This window comes from Mustela erminea, chromosome 11 (genome assembly GCF_009829155.1).
Source record: "Mustela erminea isolate mMusErm1 chromosome 11, mMusErm1.Pri, whole genome shotgun sequence".
Lineage (NCBI taxonomy): Eukaryota > Metazoa > Chordata > Mammalia > Carnivora > Mustelidae > Mustela > Mustela erminea.
The window spans coordinates 59,985,982-60,008,091 of record NC_045624.1 but is presented as its reverse complement, the minus strand read 5'-3'; the positions used below and the strand labels follow the sequence as shown (position 1 = coordinate 60,008,091).

Sequence of the window (22,110 nt, the reverse complement as noted above, 5' to 3'; positions counted from 1 at the left end):
ATGGTTATATGTTGGTTGCCAGGGAGGGTCAACAACATTTTAAAAAATCTTTTTATAATTTCCATGTCTCTACAGAGAAATGATATCCAAGACCTTAACCTAGTAACTGTTTTACTTTTCCCAGGCCCTCTCCAATTCTTTGGTCATATGGAAAAAACAAAACAACAAACAAACAAAAAATAAAAATAAAAACAGAACAAACAACACAAAAAAATTCCCCTCCTCGACTACAGCCAAAGAATATTCATAATATTCACAACTTATGACCATACTTTCTTAAAAATAGTATTTTGTAAGCCCTTTCCTATGTGGTCTTTTCACACAGTTTAGCGTTAAAATCATGGACTTGGGACAGGAGGCAAGAGTTTGAGTGCCAGCTTAGCCACTAGCAAATGGATCTCATTTTTTTTTTTTTAAACGTGGGGTGGGGGAGAGAAAGTGAGAGAGAGAAAGAGGAAAGACAGGAGGGTTAGAGACAGAGGGAGAGAGAGAATCTGAAGCAGGCCCCATGCCCACAGCAGAGCAGAACCCGACGCAGGGTTCAAACTCACAACCCTGAGATGATGACCTGAGCTGAAATCAAGAGTGTAATGCTTAGCTGAATGAGTCACCCACATGCCCTAGGATCTCACATTTTTGAGCCTCAGTATCTATTTATTAAAGGAGGCTAACAAAACACTTGCTTTATAGGACCAATGTCAGTACCAAATGAGGCTCTACATTTCATTTATGTGCTTATAAATATAACCTGTTATTTTTAGTGTAATTATGTATAGCTCCATGGAAAATACATTTTTTTCATCTCTCTTCTATCTGAAACAACAATGCTTTTGGGATTCCTTGGGTGACATTATGAGATGGCATATTATGGCCATCTGCCTTCTCTCTGAGGAGGCCAGAAGCACCTGGTAGGATTCCAGTGATATTCCAGGCTCCACTTCCATGCAAAAAAAAATACCAGGAAAAAAAATCCATGTGAGACATTTAATAACCCACAGAAAGTATCTATTTTTTTTTTTTCTTTTAAGCCAGGAGAGACCATTAAGCTCATACTGACAATATGTGAGAACATAGCTCTTTAATGACCCAATTCCTACACTCAGCTGTGCCCTTGGCTATCTAGAGCATCATGGCATTGATCTAAAAGAGCTTCTCACCAATGTTAAACTACTTCATGGTAATCCAACAAACATTCTGACATCCATAAAAAAATGCTGGGGCACCTGGGTGGCTCAGTGGGTTAAAACTTCTGCCTTCAGCTCGGGTCATGATCTCAGGGTCCTGGGATCAAGCCCTGCATCGGGCTCTCTGCTCAGCAGGGAGCCTGCTTCCCCCCACGCCCCCCCGCCTGCCTCTCTGCCTACTTGTGATCTCTCTCTCTATCAAATAAATTAAATCTTAAAAAAAACCAAATTGCCATCCCGCAGTGTAATGGTAATTAACATTCTTAACAATGTGCCTAGGACATTGATTAGGGAGCATAAATTGGAGTAGGGAGGAAATAACCTGATTATTTTCCAGATTCTCTTATTTGAATGAATTGTTCCATCATTTGCTCAGTTGTTCAAGCCAGAAATCTGGATTATCTGTGGTGTCTTCTCCTTAATACCCATAACCAGACTATTACTAATTCTGATCAGTTTTATTCCTCAAATAATTTCTGTACCTCCTAACTTTAGTCTTTCTGCTTCCACCATGCTAGTGTCTAAACAATTGCAGAAGTCTCCTCAGTGGTTATTGCCTTCCCTACCAACCCATTTTCTACCCATAATGACCTTATCACCATGCATCGCTGATCACATCGCTCTCTTTCTTAAACTCTATTTATAGTTCCACTGACTCTTAAGCTAAAGTTAACCATCCTTCCGGTGGGCATTAAGGTCCTGCAGCTCTGACTGCCCCCCTTTCCTTCTGTTCCACCCACATCCATCAGGTCTTCTTTCAGATCCTTGTACACATGCTCTCTCCTACCTCGTGCAGCTCCCTCTGCATAGGACACTCTTCCCTCCTTTTATGTTTAGTTCTATGCTCCCCATCCTTTAGTTCACACGCCTATTCTGAGTTCCTTTGAAAGTCTTCTTAGACCTCCAAAGTTGAGGCCCACTTTTATACCCGCTCATGATATCACAGTATCCCAGCTCATAGTACCACAAAACTTTCACTCACAGACTTTGCATCATTACTGAAATTTTGTGTGATTCTCTTGAGTAATTTATATCCACAATGAGTTCAGAAACCATTGTTTATTTTGTTTTCTCTCCATTGTAACAGTAGGACAAAATATTAGTACCTTCATAGAGAAGAAATTCAATAAACATTTGTTGAATGAAAAAACGAGTTACTGATATTTCTGATATGGCTTAGATGAAATAGTTGTATTCTTAGCTTACTGATTTACTGATAATCATCTTTTATTGAAAATCATCTTTCATAAGATCTATTTAATTCACCTTGTGGAACTGTCATGTATATAAGTCAATGTAATATGTTAAGATTTTTTAAATTTCCTAAGTCTTCTCAAATAAAATATGTATAATTATGTTCTGAATATTCAAGAAAATAAAACAAATAGTATTATAATCAGTGTATTTTTATTATGAATTTTTAAAATTCAAATTTCTGTTTGAAATTGTTAAGCCATCCAGAGAATATCTCTATGAAACACTGGACCCTGTTCTCTATTAGTGGATAAGAACTCTTACTCTTAGAACTTTTAACACTACAGTATGTTGCCTTTTGAGGAAAAACTTAGATTATATTAGCCATATTTTCTAATTCTAATACATAAAGTCAAAAGAAATGAATAGCCAGATAAGATATGATCCCAAGGCAAATGTGGGAGAAAAGTTAGGCCTTGTGATTCCATAGTTTGTATCTACCAGAAGAGAGACCTCTAAGTGCTCTGGAAGGAAAGAAATCAAATCTATATAATTAGTTTGATGACGCCTAGCAATTAGGAGATACTAGTAAAAACCCTGTCTAAAGGAGGATTTTCAATTTTTAACTAGATGTAGATATAAATAAAATAACTACTGGTTCTCTTAAAATCTAATGACAAAAGTCTAAGTGCATACAATTTGATCATTTTCAGCATGTCTAACAATCCTGGATCACAACAGTAGAAATGCATAAGGTCTTGCATATTTAGTATATTTCTTATTTCAATTTTTGATCTTTTATATTTTTGGACATTGTGGCCAATTTGGGTTAGGAGTTATTATCAAAGCATACCAATATGAGAGATACTATCAACTGAAGTGCAATAAACTTTTCTAAATTTAAACCAATAACTAGATTAATTCAGATTTCAACATGCAAAATGAAAGAACAATTTAGGTTTATTTCACAGCATTTAGGTTGAGTGTACTCAAGAAAAGAAGTACAAAAAAGGTAAGTCCAATTGTAAACATAATGTTTGGGATAACTTTTAAAATATAATATGGTAAGAAAAAATTCTTTAAAGTATTTTAGCACAAAATGCAATCAAATCTAATCAGTTTGGCATTAATTAAGCTCTAACAATGTACTTCAGCATCTCCCCTAAGTAGTGTGATCTGTTTCCCCTTCATCCAGGTCGATTTGTGCACATTATGGTGTCATCATAATTTTAAAACATACTGAGAAAATGACAGAGCTGCAAAATTAAAATAAATGATTAATGGTATTTTTTTTCATGGTTTGTACTAATAGGTATTACCGAGCCTTTAAATTAATAGAGCTGTCAAGCTCATGGGTGTTACAGATCCAGCAATGAACCAAAATGGAAATTATATATTCCACAGACACCTAAAGATGACACTTTGGAATATTTTAAAATTTAATTAGTAGGTGCAATTGTTTTGTTCCCCATAACCACTGCAAATTAATTGGAAATTAGTCACAACCAATCCTTTTTTTTTTAACAATCTGAAATGAAGAGATTGGTGCTTTACACCTTAACGTTCTTGTTTGGGGGCCAGAATGCACACATGCAGTAAATTGCATTGTCAATTACAAAAACAACAACTGTTGTGAAATTAGGAAAAATTATGCACAGGTAAACAAAACTAATTAATGCATAAGTAAGAGGGGAACGCAAAAAATAATGCCCAACTAAACATTAACATTCCAGTCTTTGAAAAAAAAAAAAGGCTTGGAAATGCAAATTTATGCAAAAGCTTTTACCAATGAAGTCTTAAGTAAAAGAAGCTTTTAGTTTATGTTTTATTTAACTGCATTTGGTATCTCACTATCACTCACACCTTAAAAAATATAGCTACTAGAACAGCAGTCTGCTTACTCAAATATATTTTATGAAGGCAGAATACTGTTAATTTTCTATTTTTCAGAGTATCTACATTTCGACTCATTAAATAGCAAATGGTGCTATTTCCTTCCTTAACATTTTTCCCTCTTCTGTATTTAAATATTACACAAAATGCAATTTGCAGGCACATCAAGGAAATATTCATTATCTACATATACCTGTTAAACATTTTCCTACTGATAATTTACGGGTTACTCTTTTCCTCCATCACTAAAACTATACATGTTCCCATGTTCCCTTGTCTGCTTTGCCTATCTGCCTCTCTGTTTTTTTTTTTTCCCTTTTGGCCTCGGTTAAAAATTATTCACTTTATTATTTATTTATTTGAGAGAGAGAGAGAGAGAAAGAGAGAGTCCATGCATGTGCATGAACAGGGGATAGAGTCAGTGGAAGAAAGAAATTTTTTTAAAAAAATTTTTAAATTTTAATTCCAGTATAGTTAACATACAGTGTTAGCTTAGTTTCCTGTGTACAATATAGTCATTCAGCAATTCTGTACATGAGTCAGTGCTCATCACAATATGTGTACTCTTAATCTCCATCACCTATTTCACCCCTCCCCCTACCCACCCCCTTTGGTATATCGGTTTGTTCTCTATAGTTAATAGTCTCTTGCTTGGTTGATCTATCCTCTCTCTATCTTCGTCCATCCCCTTCTAAAGTAAGCCATTAAAGCAGTTTAAGATTCCTTAAAGATAGTGTGTTTACAAAGTCAACAAGTACGTACCAAGTTACAATAGCTGTATAATTTCTAATGAGAAAATATTTTATTAAATTTTCAAAACAAGAATAATTTCTAAAAAATCAATCTGGTGCATTTAATATTATTTAGTACTATTTAAAGTTAATCAATTTAATGCAAGAGTCTTGAGAGATTCAAGAGTTAGGTAGCAGATTTAGCAGATAACTTTCACAATGCTATTCTATTTGGATGAGTTTTAATATAATTTTCCTTTAAGGTAATAATTAAAGATGTTAAATGTTATGGTGAAATACCCTTTTCCAATATGAGTTTATCTGTAAATGATTATGGGAAAACAAAAAAAGTCACTGCTACATTTTCTGTAATGCTATGGCCAAATCTCAAAAAGATTTCAATTTTGTCCCACCAGAAAATTACATCAGTTTAACTTTTTACCCTTTATGACTCAAGATCACGGGGAAGCTAGTCTGAATAATAAAAAAAGAAGAAAATTCAAGTGCATTATTAAAAATAACAATACTTACTGTACACCATCAAATAATACTTTTAGTGTTGGAAAATGTGGCGTGTAATAATTCTCAACAACCTTTCAATACTACCTTGAGATTTGTAGGTAGCTAGTTTTAAATAAGGAAATAGTTTCAAGAAGATTAAGTAATTCTCTGAAGTCCAGAGGTCACTGATATAACAAATATGAAACTCTGGACTCTGGCCTTTATTCTTGTTTTCTATCCATTGGAATATAGTTATTTCACATGGTTATCTTCCTAAGCAGTTTTTTCCCTCCCTCCTTATGGAAACCCCATAAAACACTGCTTTTAGGAAGTGAAAAATATTCTTAACCCTAGACTACACTAAATTTCTGCCTCAGTGCTAGAAAAGTTGACTATTTCAGTTGTAGACGTTAGCTTATTCAAAATAACTTAAAATATTAAACTTACAATAGATTTCAGATAAAAAGCTAATATACAGAAGTTTTAATAAAATGGTTGTGAGTCTATAATAAAAGAATGGTAAGGTTATTTAACTTCTGACCTGTTTTTAGTTCCTAGGTGTATGATCAGTTAATTTAGGTAGTAGGTCTAAAGGGATCCACCTACCATAATGATAAGCACATTTTAGCTATTTTCCTACTTCCTAAATTTGCCCCATTTTCTTCGTAGGTATCCTTATATATGGTTTATTGCTAAGTTTTAGTAGCTCCTTGTCAAGAAACACTCCATGCACAATTTGCCTTTACCCATATTTGTTGTTTCTCTAGCAATCAAGAGATGTTTAGGCACATAAACTATGGAGAAAAGCATTCCATTCCATACTATTGTATTCTCTAATATAATATAATGTGAAATGCTCATTTAAATGGTATTCCCAAGTAGAAAATATGGTCATGGTGTTCAACTTTACAAGTGGGCTGAGAGGGCCATTAAAACAATCTTTTCTTAAAAGGGTTTGTTTTCCTTCTCAACACAAATGTCCTACGCTGTTTGCTGTGGTTACGGCTGCTAGAGAAAGTCAAAGTGCAGGGAGTCTCATTGGCTCGCTGCCTGTTTGACACGTGGGCTCCTTGACTCAACACTATGCATTACAGAAAGCTTTAGAGACGTCGTATTTCCTCCTCTCTGAACTTATTTTCCTTAGGCAAACAGGGTTAATCAACTGATGACCAGTTTGGGAGTAGAAAAACAAGTTAGGGACAGAAGCGGTCTTAGAACTCTGCTCGGTGACCTTACCACACCTCCATATATAAGCCCCCCATACAGCCATATAGCTCATCTGCAACAGTCTTAATATATGTTCTCCTACAAAGTAATCTAAAAAACATTTCTCATGTAGCCATCCACCTCAGTACTAGCTTAGAGAAACACTGAAAACTCTACCCTTACAGGTGAGTAGAAAAACTGTGCCTTTTTGATCCATTATTTTCAATCAAACAAGGTAAATGCTGTCTTAACTACCTAAATGCAGGACATGAGAATGGAAAAATAACATGATGTTTTCTCAACAAATAAAATGTAAGATTCAAAGCTTAGTGCATTTCTTAGACTTATTTAGCTTTTTTCGGGGGTGGGGGTAAGAAATGGGGATTTTGCTGTGAAGTCTCCAAGCTGGCAGATTAAGTACTTCTGACTAATAATATGCCAACTTGGTGGGGACAATTCAGCCAGATCTCAAAATAGCCATACACAATAACACCTAAGGAGAGTTGGTGACAGTTCAGTTCTGGTCAAGCAGCAAGCAAACTCCATCCTGTATCTCCCACTAACGGCAACTACAAATCCCACATAGACTAGAGCAAGTATCTGAGGATCCCGAAAGCAAATGATAGCAGGTAGGCTGGAGAAGGAAACCCTGGCATAAAGTGCCACTGAACTAGTGATGAGTTTTCTTTTTTTTTTTTCTTCCCTCTCACATTTCCTAGCCAGAGATCTTGGAGGAGAGGGAGAACACAAAAAAGCTATTCCTTAAATTTGCATACAATCTCCCGAGTTTACCCTTGAGCTGTGTATGCATAGATTTGTCCTTAAGAAGCATACTGCCAGCTTAAAGAACCAAAATAGGGGGTGGACCGCCACCCAGGTTCCACACCAGCCTATGAGTTTTGTACATGTAGAATATCTGAATAACATTGTAAAGACTTTGAAAGTTGAACTGACATTAGAAACACACAGGAAGCAGCTCAGGATTTGTGACCTGAACCTAACTGGATCAATGACCTACTAAAATAGCAACAACAATGACAAACCAACATTCCCCCTAAGAATTAAACAAAACCCAGAGTTTCGTAACATAATATTTAAAATGTTCAGCATACAACTCAGAATTTCTCAACATATGATGACCTGGGAAAATCTCAAAAACTCACAAGGGGAAAGACAGCCAGTGATGCAAACCCTGGGATGATCCAAGTGTTAAGAGTTGCCACACAGGACCTTACAGCAGCTACTAAACTGTGCTCCAAAAAGTAAAGACAGGTACTCCTGAAATGAAAGGAAAGATAGAAACTACCGGCTGAGAAATAGAGGGTATCAAAAAAAGGAACCAGTTAGAAATTTAACAACTGAAAAATACAATGACTTAAGTAAAACAAAAATTAGTTGGATGGGCTCAAGAACAGAACAGAGATGAAAGAGGAAAAGTGAACTTGAATATACATGAATAAACTTTATCTGGTACAAACAGAAAGAACAAAGAAGAAAGAAGAACAAAGAACAAAGAAGAAAGAAAAAATATATCAGACTCAGAGATCTACAAGATAAGACATAAAGTATCTAAAACAGATCATCAGAATTTTAGAAGGAAAGGAGAGAGTATGGGGCTTAAATTAATATCTGAAGAAAGTAATGGCTGAAAACTTTGGCAAAGTCATAAACCTAAAGATTCGTGCAACTCCGAGGAACTAAAACAGAATGAGCCCAAAGAAATCCATGCCCACACTCATCAAAATCAAACTACTGAAAACTAAAGACAAAGGAAAAAATTGAATGCAGCCTGAGAAAATGATGCATTAAATATTGTGAAGCAATGATTCAAATGACTGAGGGTATCTCATCAGAAACCACATTATGTAAAAGACACTATGCAAGATATGAAGGGGAATTAAGGAGGAATCTTAAAATGCTTACAATTAAGTCAGAAGTGCTGGATACGTATATGGATAGCCGAAATACAAGACTGTGCATTGCGATGGCATTAAGAAGATATCAACAGACAGCCACAGAAGTACAAAGGATAAGGCAAATATTTCAGACAGATGGGGAGTTAAAAAGGCTTCATGAGGAAACTGCTGCTAAGCTTGGCTTTGAAAGAAGGAATTTTATTTTATTTTTAGTTTATATGTATTTATATCTCATTGCCTTTCAGAAAGATTTTGTAGTAAATTATAAAAATACATATATCCCAATAGGACAGGATAATTACTTCAGGTAATCTGAATAAAAGGGAAAAATAAATATATCAAAATAATAAACATAGGTTCAAATGAAAGAAATGCCAACCACAGGTTCTACCAAATTGCTGGAAGAAACCACAGATTTGTTTGTACCCTGTTTGGAGGCTCGAAGAATGAATTTATTACTGAAACACAAAGCAGGAAGTGGATATTTTAGGCACAAAATTAATAGGTATGAGTAGAAAGCTCCTAGAAAGTGGTCCCTATGAAGCATGACAGCCTCGGGAAAATTATTTAATGCCATTGCAAGGATTTTAAACTTTATTCTGTGTGAAAAAGGAGTCACTGAACTTTGACATCCAGGAGTAAAATGATCATTGTTGTTCAGTAGTAATTCTGGCAGCAATGTGATGGATGGCCTTAGCCATACCGGGAAGCAAAAAATAAGATGTTAAAGAGAAAAATGTAAATAAGCTGAAAACAATCTGAATTCTGTTATAAATGACAGAGTTGTAATTGATTACTAATATTAGAGCTACATTAAGGACCGAAAGAGTGACTGAGTGAGGCAGCAAAACATCATAATCAAGAAAAAAGGCATTAGAGTCTAGTGGCCTGCTCTACATCTTACCGTGTGGCTTTGGAAAACTTGCTTTATTTATCTGGATCATCTGTGTTTGTTTTTAATGTATAATATGGGGATTGTAATAACCTTACTGACTTCTTAGGACTTTTATGAAGACTAAATAATTAATAAACAAACATACAGAACAAAACCTGTTTCGTGGTAAGCACTCAAGAAATGTTAGGCATCATTACCACAGTTTCCTCCACACGTAACTGGGACATTCAAATGTCTTGAAGATTCTATCAGCCTTCATCTAGTGAAAAAGTTTTATAAACTAAAACTTTGGTCTGAGATTAATTTTTATTTAACTAATGATTTCAGATAAATAATACTTTTAGGGGCACCTGGGTGGCTCAGTGGGTTAAAGCCTCTGCCTTCGGCTCAGGTCATGATCCCAGGGTCCTGGGATTGAGCCCCGCATCGGGCTCTCAGCTCAGTGGAGAGCCTGCTTCCCTTCCTCTCTCTCTCTACCTGCCTCTCTGCCTACTTGTGATCTCTGTCTGTCAAATAAATAAATAAAATCTTTAAAATAAATAAATAAATAAATAATACTTTTTAAATTATGATTATTTTTATTTTTATTTTTTAAATATTTTATTTATTTATTTGACAGTGAGAGATCACAAGTAGGCAGAGAGGCGGGCAGAGAGAGAGGAAGGGAAGCAGGCTACCTGCTGAGCAGAAAGCCTGATGTGGGGCTTGATCCCAGGACCCTGAGATCATGACTTGAACCGAAGGCAGCGGCTTAACCCACTGAGCCACCCAGGCGCCCCAATTATGATTATTTTTAATAATTAAAACAACAAACACACCAATAAAACTTTAGTGGACAACAGAACACTTTCTCTTTCTAAAGACTTTGCATTTTAAAGTTGTGCTGGATATATTCTCATTGTAAAAACAAGTCAAAATTAAGATAAACTACAGATAACTGCAGCATCTAGAGCAATAGGAAAAAGATCCAGTCTCCTTAAGCGAGGGTAAAAGCAAAGGCTAGGCAAGTAGCCAGCGTCTGAGTCAAGTAGATATTACTGCCAGGGGAAAAAATTGGCATCCAAGTCTGAAAACAGCATCTCATAGAATGGCCTACACAGTAGAAATGGAACAGGAGGAGACAATTGCTCTTAGGGCACTAGATGACCAAGTGTCTGCCCCAGAAAAAGCAGGGATTGAGCCTAGGGCAGCTAGACAACCATGCTTGGCAGGAATTGGCTGAGTCCCAGGTCATGGCTGAGTTGTATGTTCAACATATTCCAGTTTGGAAACAGATTGGGCAAGTGGGTTCAGGGTGCTGAGAAGTGAATTAAAAAAGCAAAGAGAGACAAAAACACAGGTAAACACTTTCTAGAAGTTGCCTTGACTCTGGCTACCTTTTTGAGGAATCTTTATATATTATCTGTGGTCATTTCACCATCTAGCTTATGATCTGTTCATGACTTCCTTCCCATTCTGTACCACACAGAAGAAAGTTTCAAGAATTTCCTTCATCTTAATCATAGATGAAACACCTAGAGCAATATTCCACTACAACCTCTTAGGCATTACTTTCATAAAAGTATCACAAGTAATAACAAATATATGTCTATTAATATTTCAAAGTAGTAACAGAATGCAGTCTATATAATGTGTAAATTTGATAATACAGAGAGAAATGGCCCAAAGAAATGTAACTGTACCACACCAAGAAACAGGAAGATTAAAGTTTCGAAGGTTAAGAATGTATTCCTTCTTTGATACATTAAAATTCTTTGCTTTGAGAATGAAATGAATAAAGATAACTCAAAATAACTTTTACATGTATTTATATATGGAAAATATGTGAATGAATTGCTAGCCAACCTACATTATGTTCAGTGAAAGAAGGTTTAGTAGAAAGCATTTTTTAAAATTGTTATACTACCTCAAGAAGTATTTAAGAAATTCACAAACTCAAAATGCATTTGGCATTGGCAGTGTAATTATGTGTAAGGCACTGTGCTATGCTCCGGGGACAGAAAGATGATCAAAATCATGGTGCATGACCCCAATAAGCTTATATCTATCAAGAAGCTAGCAGATAACGTTGATAATTTCAGTGTAATATCGTAAGTGCTTACATAAGGCTAGGAAGCACTAAGGCTGGGCTTTTAGACTAGCTGGGGTCGATGGGGTGGAGGAAGTGGCAATGTTCTGGAAGAGCTTTATAGAGGAGGGGCAACATGAAACGAGTCTCAAGCTAAGTTGTATAAATCAACTAAAGAAGAAGAAAAGCTTATTTGGACATAAGGGAAGTGTGTGAGGAGAGTAAAAGGAAGTAGGGGGTGATACTGGTGAAATAGGAAGCTTGAGTCAAATTATATTTTGTCAGAAAGAAATTAAGCTATTTTAAGTAGAACAGTATCATAGTGAGCTTAGTATTTTATCATGATCATTCTGGTAGAAAGGTAAAGAAAGGATTTAAATGGGAAAAAAAAATGGAGATGGGGAAATATTGATGTGATTATTGCCAGGAGTGTGAGAGAAATGAAATAGGCCAAATCAAGGACAGAGGTCATGGGGATTGAAGAAAGGAAAAAATTCCAGAAAAATGTCGTATTGGTAGGGGGACATGGTATTTGAATTTGAGGGTATGGAGAGAAGTTTAGAACGGCTCTCAGATTCCTAGCTTAGGAAACACTGGGTACATAACAGTTTCACTAACTCAGGATGGTAAAGGGAGGAGCAAGTATTTTGGAATATAAGAAGTCAGCATATGTTTGGGGGGATGAGGGTGCGAGGCAGGTGATGAGTCCATTTTAGGTATATAGGTGGCTTAGTAAGGCATCTCCTAACATCACAGAACTTTACTGGGCACCCATCACTTGTAATGAATGGATATAAAATGAAATCCGACCTAGTTTATGACTTCCCATATCTCTTCCCTCCTCCTCAAGCTGCTTTTTTTTTTTCTTCCCCATGATAGAGACATATTGATAAAAGAATCAGTATGTTTGACATGCTTACAAAGAAGCACTGTGGAGCAAGAAGACAAAAAGGGGACAATAATTAGGCTCTGGAGTCCAGCCTGAAAAATCTATTGAACTATTTTAATATAAAGTCTTCTGGAATTGTCTCTTTAGACTGATACGTTTGTTAACATGGCCAATGGTTATACGGCCAAAGTCCATTCTCTGTTAATTCAATGTCTATTATGAAACTGTGAACACAGGAGTACGTGACATATTTCCATTGATTAAGTATATATTCAAAGTTTTAAGCTCTTGGTTTTGCTTTTCCTGATATTTCAACTCTGGATTGCTGAAATTTCTAGGTAGATATTATCTTAGTTCTTTTTTTTTTAATTTACTTTTTATTGTGGTAAAATATACATAACAGAAAATTTAACATTTTCACCATTCTTAAAGCATACAGCTTAATAGCATTAAGCTCATTTACTTTGCTGTGCAACCATCACCACTATTGATCTCCAGAACTTATATTACTTTGATTTTTAAAAAAATACATTTGATATAAGAATCAAGACCATTTATCATGTGCCTTTCAATTTCATATATTCTACTTAAAGAAAAACAGAACTTCTGCTATGCTCTAACATTATATCTAAAGCAATTCCTTCATAAATTAGATATCAGCTAATGGATATTTAAATTCAGCTATAGATTCTGATATTCTATATGAAAAAACATCTTGTTAATTCAATTGAAACAAACATACTCTTTGGCTAAACCACTGCAATGCTATGAAGACTAAACACTCTCTTCATTTAAAGTGAAATTTAAAGTTCAGAACTCCATGTGGTTCTAGGAAAAGCAGAGTTTGCCAGAATGTGAAATGACAATAATGAGCCATAGTCTAGTACAGCTCTTGGCCCACCATAGACTGGAATAAATGTTTTAAAAGAATAAGAGAACTGAAAGAAAGAAAATTAAACATAAGTTATACATATTATTACTAATTTAACAATTGCATAGATCATGATAATTAACAGGCAAATTAAGTATCTTGTTACTAATTGAAAGTTAAGTTAACAAAAGTATCTTTAGAAGTGCTTGTGTAAAATAAACTGAAAATCATTCTAAAACAGTAGATTTTCATAGACATAGACTTTTTAAAGCTGGAAAAGACAGTAAGTGATTTATCAGAAGTCACACTCCAGCAGAGGCCCCAGGCCTTCACAGGTTGAGATCCACAGTGGGGAGTAAGATTGTGGAGCCAGACTACTTGCATTTTAATTTCTACACCGCCACTTTTCATCTGTGTGGAATCAGGCAAACTATTTGACCTTTGTCTGCTTCAGCTGCATTATCCATAAAGTGAAACTAATCATAGGGTTTTTGTGAAAACTAAATGTGTCAATACAGGTCAAGTGTCTCAAACTGTACACGGCACAAACTAAAAGCTTACTACATGTTAGATGATATTATTATTACCACTAAATCCTTCTGGATTTAAAACATGGACAAAGGAAGAAACTTCCTTTCATCCTGAGAAGAATCCAAAAAATACAGAGTCTTTGTGGAAGGTGTTTTTTATTTTTCCTCTTGTCAACCAAGCTGATGAAAACTCACCTTTCATTAAAGACAATACTGCCACTAGCCCCCACCATCATCAGACCACTATCCGCCCCCACCACCACCAACACCACCATCACCAGCATCACCACCACCACCACCAACAACAACAACACCATCACCAGCATCACCACGACCATCAATAGCAACTCCACCAGTTCATCCCAACCACCAGCACCAGCACACATCACCAGTGCCTTAACACACCACCACCACCACCACCACCACCACCACCACCACCTCCACCATCACCACCACCACTTGTAGCAACAGTAACAACACTTTCAACACCGGTGTGAGTATAAACATGAACTCAGAAGTGTCACTGGGAGCATGAAGAATAACAAAGATGTGAGTATCTACACGCTGGAAAAGAGAGAACAGGAATCTTTTTAAAGCTATTTGGAACCCCCCACAAAGATAGCAGAAAGCACAGGAAGTAGCCAATCAACAGATCTTTAAAACAAGTCTGTTTTACATGATTATTAGAGAATAACAGATTTGCAAACTTGGGGTTCAAAGAGCTAAAACCATATACTAGGAATATACTGAAAAGAATATGCTAGGAATAAACAAAAGGTGATATCTGTCTGATATACACAAAGAGGAAGCCAATAACTTTAGAGTAAAACCACTGGAAAGGTAAAATTAAAAGTTCCCTTTTTCATGCTACAGTGCACTGGTTGGAATCTGGAGCTAAATCTGTTTAAATTAGGGGTCAAGAGAAGGGGCCTTAAAGAGTCCTGGGTTTGAGTTCCATTTCTGCTACATATCTGACCTTGAGTAAGTTATGGAACCTTCCAAAGCCTCTGTTTTCTCCATCTGAAAAATGATGAGGTCCATTATTTAATGTATATGTGACTATTTAATATACCAATACAATCTTGAATGTCAACTATATCTCAACTTAAAACAAAACAAACTTAAACATATAACACCAGCACTTAGCACAATGCTCATACCAGTTTAAGATTAAGACCCCCTGTTCATTCCCTAACTGGTTGCCCTCCCAATCGTAACTACGCAGTAAATGCGTCATCATTTACATGTAAGAGCTAACCTGGATTCATCTCCTTCTCTCAGCCCCGAGGGAACTCAACAGCAAATTCTTCTTGTCCCATTCCAGAAAGTAGCTCAAATTTATCCTCTTCTCTGTCACTATCGGTGCTCAAGTCCAGACTCCTCTGTGAGACTCTGTCCCAGGGGCTACTCAGTATAATCCATTTTCCACAAAGCAGCCAAGGTGAACTTTTAATATGTAAATCAAATGATTCACTCTACAAATGGAAATTGGAATTTTGTGGGGGGCGTCTAAATGTCTGACTTAAATAATATCTTATTCTGGAGAAAACAAGGATGGGGGAGTTTTCTACAAAGAGGGATGCCCTCAAATCCCCAAATGGAGGTAAAAGAACAGATGGATAATGATTCAGGGAGACTCATGTCTGAAGGCCCATAAAAAATTTTCTCTTAAGGAGATCTGAAACAAGTACAAGAAAGATTTAAAGCATTTTTAAAATTTTGATTAGTTCCAGAGTTTATAATTGATCTATGATATCTAAAAGCTGCACTTAGACTAACACAAATATTCAAAGGTTAAATCATTGCCAAGGGCATATGATGCCCCAAACCTGAAAACAATAGCTCTGTCACATCAATAAATAAAAAGGAAAAGGTACTTGGTGATAGATCGAAAGCTTAGTTATTGTGGTTATTTAGTTACAGGAGTATGTGATTAGTTAGTGATAGAAGTACATGATATTTGGAAAGCAAAAATGAAGTGACATAGCCTTTCAACTACTCTGTACTCACTGTGCACGGGGTCTGCATCCACGGTTCCCCATCAATCTGCATTGGCAGAGACTTGCTAGTCCTGGGGGAAAATATTTCATTTTAAGTATAACACTGAAAAACTTTACACAACAGACTATATGTAAGATATAAGATGATGAGACCTGAGAATGCAAATATGGTAAGAGCTGGCTCTAAATTGATCTCTTCTGAAAGGGACTTCAATTCTTGACTATGAATGAGTACCCTGAAGCGTACCTTGATCACAGGAATATTAAGAGCTTCCAGGTAAATGCGATGATTAAAAAAACATTACGAATGCCAAAAGAAAAATACAGGGTTTATGTTTTTATAATTTTTAAATTATTTTTATTTATTTTGGGGGGCTTATGTTTAATGATATAATTGGAATTCCTATAGCCAAAAGAGCCCCCTCGTTTCCATGAAAACATTGCAAACCTGAAGGAAAGGTATTTGATGTCTCAGACTGTCCAGTATCAACATTTTCACACAAGTAACACCAATTATATCTGTGCTATAAACCCAATGGTTTCACTGTTGGATCAAAGCAGACTTTTTTCCCCTAAAGGTAAAATTCTGGAAAAATGTTTCTTTTTTTTATAATTTTTAATTTTTTTTATAAACATATAATTTATTATTAGCCCCAGGGGTACAGGTCTGTGAATCGCCAGGTTTACACACTTCACAGCACTCACCATAGCACATACCCTCCGCAATGTCCATAACCCCACTACCCCCTCCCTACCCACCCCCCAACCCCGCAACTCTCAGTTTGTTTTGTGAGATTAAGAGTCTTTTAGGGTTTGTCTCCCTCCCGTTCCCATCTTGTTTCATTTATTCTTGGAAAAATGTTTCTTAAAAAGGTTTAAATTGAATACACATATACAATACAATAAATGGATTATTTAATTTTATAGAAACAACGGTGCACTTTAGTCTATGAAAGAATTTAAGTTAATGGTGCCTCAACAGTGTTTCTATTGGGCAATGTACCTGGTAGATCCTCTATGCTTCAGCAAACTGAACTGTGTGAGAACCATTTTACAGGGGATGAAGTTTGTATGTTAGATTTGTATCCATGGTCAAACTAAGAGAACATCAAATTTCAAACCTGGTAAGTAATAGTTAACCAAAACTTTGTAAAATCTGCCAATTCCCATTATGTGGAAATATATCAGTATTAATTACTGGTAATTTGAGACACAAATAAGACAGATGTTATTATCAGAGTCTTGGATACTTTTCCTTAGGTTGCACTTAAACCATGTCAACCCCCTTTCTCAATTATAGAGAAAAAACTACCTGATGACCACAGAGGAGCACTGTGCCAGCCGCCGCCCAGCACTCTTCAGTCCGGTATAGATTTGTCCCATCTCCATGGCTCCTTCTAAGCCAACCACCTCCAGCAGCTGATCACTCAGATCTGAAAGAAAGCAGAAGCCTTGTAGGTTACAGTAGAGATCCATATGTGTACAATTTAATGCCATTAGATATTACAAAGATGAAAAATGAAAGCTACTTGACAAAGAAAGCTTGCCTTGGATTCTGAAAGTAATGAAAAAGATGGCCTACGTCTAAAGCTCTCAGTTTAACTAAACCTCGAGGTGCTGCGGGAAAAGATCGGCTGTCAGCTTGATCTAAAACAAAATGGGAAGAATGAATTCGGAGCCAAATAATGCCAAAAAATATACCAGTAGTTTTTAACATCAACAAACTTAATGTTATTCCACATGTATATATGGAACGTTTATACATTTGGCAGCAAATACACATTTCAATGCTATAAATAAAGTATGAGGATATGCTGTCAAACATGATTTTGTTAAATTACTCGAACAAAAGACCCTAGAGCTCATGGAATTAAAGTTTCTCATTTTAGAGATAAGAACACTGAGTCTCTAAGTCATCAAGTGACTCGTCCATAGTCGTAGGTAACTTTGTGTGGAAGTTCAATAAACAGTATTAGTTTCATGAGATATTTTTCTGATGATAAGAAATATACTACTAAAATACTATTTGGGAGCCACCTAGAAAATTAGCCCAGTGCAATTATTTTTTCTAACAGAGGACAGGAGAAAGACACTAATAGTAATAGCTTTTGCTTAATGAATGTTTACTAAGTAGTTCCTATCACTGGACTAATCACTTTATCATCTCATTTGCTTCCCTTTAAAACCAACTGAAGGTAAACATGATTATTCTCTTTTACAGACAGAGAAACTGAACACTGGAGAAGCTAATTTATTCATATTAACACACCTAGGAAGTCACAAAGCCAAAATCTGAACCCAACAACCTTGACACATAACCACTATGTTATATTTGATAAATCAACCATATAAGAAAAAGAGACTTCAAAATTATATAAATGCTTCTTATATAGGGAAAGAGGCTGGATTGTGTGAGCTTCAAGGTCCCTTCCCAACCTGAAGACTTTTGCTCAGTGAGAAGCAGAGGTTGCCCTCGAATCAGAGGAATCCCACAGAGCCCAGCTCTGACACACAGCCCTGACACAGCTTACCAATTTAGCTCAGATAGCCGGACCCTTGAGAGGAAGGCAAAATTCCAGATGCACACATATGACCTTATCATATTTTAGTATTCTCATGTATTCCCATGTATTTTCAAATGCAGATAAACAGCTTAGTATTATTTTACTAGCAGAAAAAGGGAAATTTTAGCACAGAGTGGGTGATACACGATGATTTTACAAGATATTAATATAATAGCTGGTCATAGCTGAAGACGGACTTGCAGAAAAACAAGCACGTGTGTGTTTTGTGGACTCCATTTGGAAAACCCTCATTCCCCACTAATGAATCCATTTCAGCATGGAGCTCACAAACATAGATGATGCATTTTTAGTGTAGTTCAAGTGTATAGCAAATAAGCACTCTGAAATCTCAAAGTTCATTGGGCTCATGATCATTGGCAAATATAAGCCCTTAAAACAGATAGTGTGACCAAGCCACAGTATTTTTTTTTTAAATGAACTGATAGACAAACAAACAAACAAAAAACAACCCACAACTATTTTTTTTTTTAAACTTGAAGCTATAGCTGCAGGGTGAGATTTCTCCAACTCAACACAACATTCTAACTACAAAATCAAGTATTAACAAGTCATAATAACTTAGAGCATTCACCTTGCTGTTCTAAACCCTATTTAGACTTATTTCTCATGAAACTTATTCTGTTTCTAGTTTAAATTTATGTTGCCAAGAACAGATGGACAAGGAATGGAAACATATTCTTTCAGCTGTAGCCCGCACTAAAATGTACTTGGCTCTATAGCCTGGGTGTTAATATACGCATTTCTTAGATATATGTCAACCAGAAAACTACACTGTGGCAAGCACTAAAACCCCAGATGTGTGTCTGGTGATATTTATAAAACAACAATAACAACAACAACATTGAAGTTCATATGAAGTATTACATATTTTGCAACTGCTGGATTCTTAACTAGGGGAAATTTTGTGCTAATCTTGTAATGATCTGGTTGATGGGAACAATTCTACAAGAAATAAAACACTTTCTCATGACAGTTAATCTGTGAGCCCTAACTTTTCCATGAATCACAGGGATTGTCTATACCCACACCATATTGCTGCTGTCTACCACCCTCCTTCTGATTTTTTTCTTTCTTTTAATTTGTCTTTGTTTTTCTCCCTGCAAAAAAATGCCCTGAAAATCAATCTCTACCATTAGTAATCAGTAATGAAGATATTTCTTACAGATTTAGAAGACAGGCTTTCAAATTTTCATGTTCTTAATACAAAGAACTACATAGAAAGAGTGGAATATTTGCTAACTGCAGTAAAGAAAAATTAATACCATTTCCTTAAATTAGGTGTTCAGAAAAAAAAAAAAGAGAAAGAAAAAGAAACACTAAATTTGTGCTGTACAGATTTGCTTCCGTAACACTTCCACATTTTTAAATATAATAGTCTGCACTGTCTGTGTAAAACTGATGCTTCTTACTTATTGCCTTTGAGAGATGGATCTTGATTGATTTCAGACAAAGGTAGTTTCCATCTATATAATTTCACATTTTGTTTCTATATGTAGTATCATCTAAAAACATCAAAGACTTCCTCATTTCATATTCTAGCTAAAATTATTGTACATGTAGGTCCCATTGGGATGTCATAACCAATCTGATGAACCTGCTTAATTGGTTTGCTACCTGGCTACAGATTTCATACATAAGAATTGAAGTAGCAAACTACAGCCCATGGAACAAGTCTGGCCAGCTGCTTTGTTTTCGTATGGGTTGCTGGTTAAGAATGGCTTTTACACATTTACAAAATGGAAATAATTTTAAAAGAATAATAGACTGCGACATCTGAAGAATACACGAAATTTAAATTTTAGTGTTCATAATTTAGTTTCGATGGGAGCACAGCCACACTCTTCCATTTAGATTTTGTCTATGTCTGTTTTCATACCACTATGGTGGAGTGGTTGCAACGAAGACCATATAGCCCACAGAGCCCAAGACAAACAGTATCTGGACCTTTAGAGAATAGTGCCAACCTCTGCTTAAGAGAAGCAATTAATTAGACCGTTGAAATTTTCACGTTAGTAGTGTCAAGATAAAGGTGAAATGGTGTCACAGTGACCTGAATGGCATAATGTCCTTCCTTCGTCAGGGTATGTATCCGTGAGTAAAACAGTTGTTCTCAACCATAGGATCGCAACACCTCTGTGTACTGTGAAGTTCCTCATCAACAATTTGTTGTTAATCACAAAGTACTTAAGTCTCCAACTACTTTATTATAAAAGAAATGAGCACCTTAATGTTCAACATTATGTGCAGTCATTATATCCAGTTTGGACTTTTTGAACGTGTGTGTGGGTGGGGGGAGGAGTACTATACAGGAATGCACAAATTAGGATGAGACGCAGAGATCCAGGTGAGAATTAGCTCCACCTGTGAGAGTCATCCACTGAGTTTTGACACCCCCTGACATCCTGGTAATCTGAAGGGTATATCGATCCTGAGGAAGAGACTGCTTTTGTTCAGGGGAAGAAGAGTACATATTTGAAAGAGTTAACATGTCTTTCTAAATGGCTCTATGGGGGTAACAGAAGTAAGAGAATCTGCCAAATTTGATATTTTTATATTTAAAATAGAAAGTCCAGAAGAAGTCCTTCAGAGGGAAGAAACTTAATGAAATAATCAGAAATGGAATCATATTAGGGCAACATTCTTCACACAGGGCCAGGGACTCTTTGAAAGTATTTCAATATATTTGGTGTCCTTCATTATCCTATATATTTTATTTTTATGAATTTTGGAAAACATGCTCTGAACAGTCAGTAGATTTCACCAGACTATATCACAAATAGGATAAGAAACACTACTTTAAAGTTTAATTTGCCTTTGACATTATAAATTGTTTTCTGAATACTGTTAGTGCTGCATCATTTTGTTATGCAGGCAATCAGGGGGTATGAATATAAAATCTAAAACCCAGGGTTAAGGTTTAGAGTTTTATAAAATCTAAAACCCAGGGTTGGAGAACACAGGAGCAGCACAGCTAATAAGTGGGTAATATTTATTCACAGCTCAGGCTCTTCATTTTTGACAGTTATGCCCTGATAATATGTCTCATTATGTAATTGTTTCAGACTGCCATATGTGAGGGAACAGAAGAGGACGCCTTACAAACACAGACTTAATGTGGGTTGTAGCATTTCAGCATTTCGTAGAATATAATGTGTACTGAAGGGAAGGGAAGAAGGGGCAGGGCAGGGCATACTCCTTCATGCCTGGTGTCCAGCCACATGCTGCAACATGGATGGAGGCCAGGTCCTGGGGTACACTCACTGACTCAGCATGGACATTCTGTAATCACCATAAACTGCTAATCATATCAGCATCGATTAAGTCCTTATTTGGCCAGGGTGAGCCCAAAATATCTATGGAGTTGCACCTTCTGAGTGTGGGTACGTTTTATGCCTTCTAGTGATGCTTCCTTTAGCTAGCATCTATATGAGACATGCCCGAAGATTCCAGAATAAACTTTTAAAAAGCCACGATATATATGAAATTCATCCATCTAAGTGAACGCTTGAGGATTTTTCCTCAACATGTCCATCTATTGTCCCACTGATTATTCAGATGGTTCCTCACATGCACAACTGGCTGTTCTCCCTGACCTCCATAAATTAGAAAATGCATGGACGCCTGCGTGGCTCAGTTGGTTGGATGAC

General features: G+C 36.1%; 1 protein-coding gene across 5 annotated transcripts in view; it reads right to left on the bottom strand.

Annotated features, from left to right (window-relative positions):
- DGKB (diacylglycerol kinase beta) overlaps window positions 1-22,110 on the bottom strand; it is a 700,192-nt gene that overhangs the window by 18,506 nt on the left and 659,576 nt on the right. For all 5 annotated transcript variants that reach the window (XM_032305332.1, XM_032305334.1, XM_032305329.1 and 2 more), the window contains 2 exons: window positions 17,191-17,311; window positions 15,889-15,949 (listed from right to left, as the gene is read on the bottom strand). In XM_032305332.1, coding sequence (XP_032161223.1) covers window positions 15,889-15,949; window positions 17,191-17,311 — 182 coding nt within the window. The remainder of the gene's footprint in view (window positions 1-15,888; window positions 15,950-17,190; window positions 17,312-22,110) is intronic.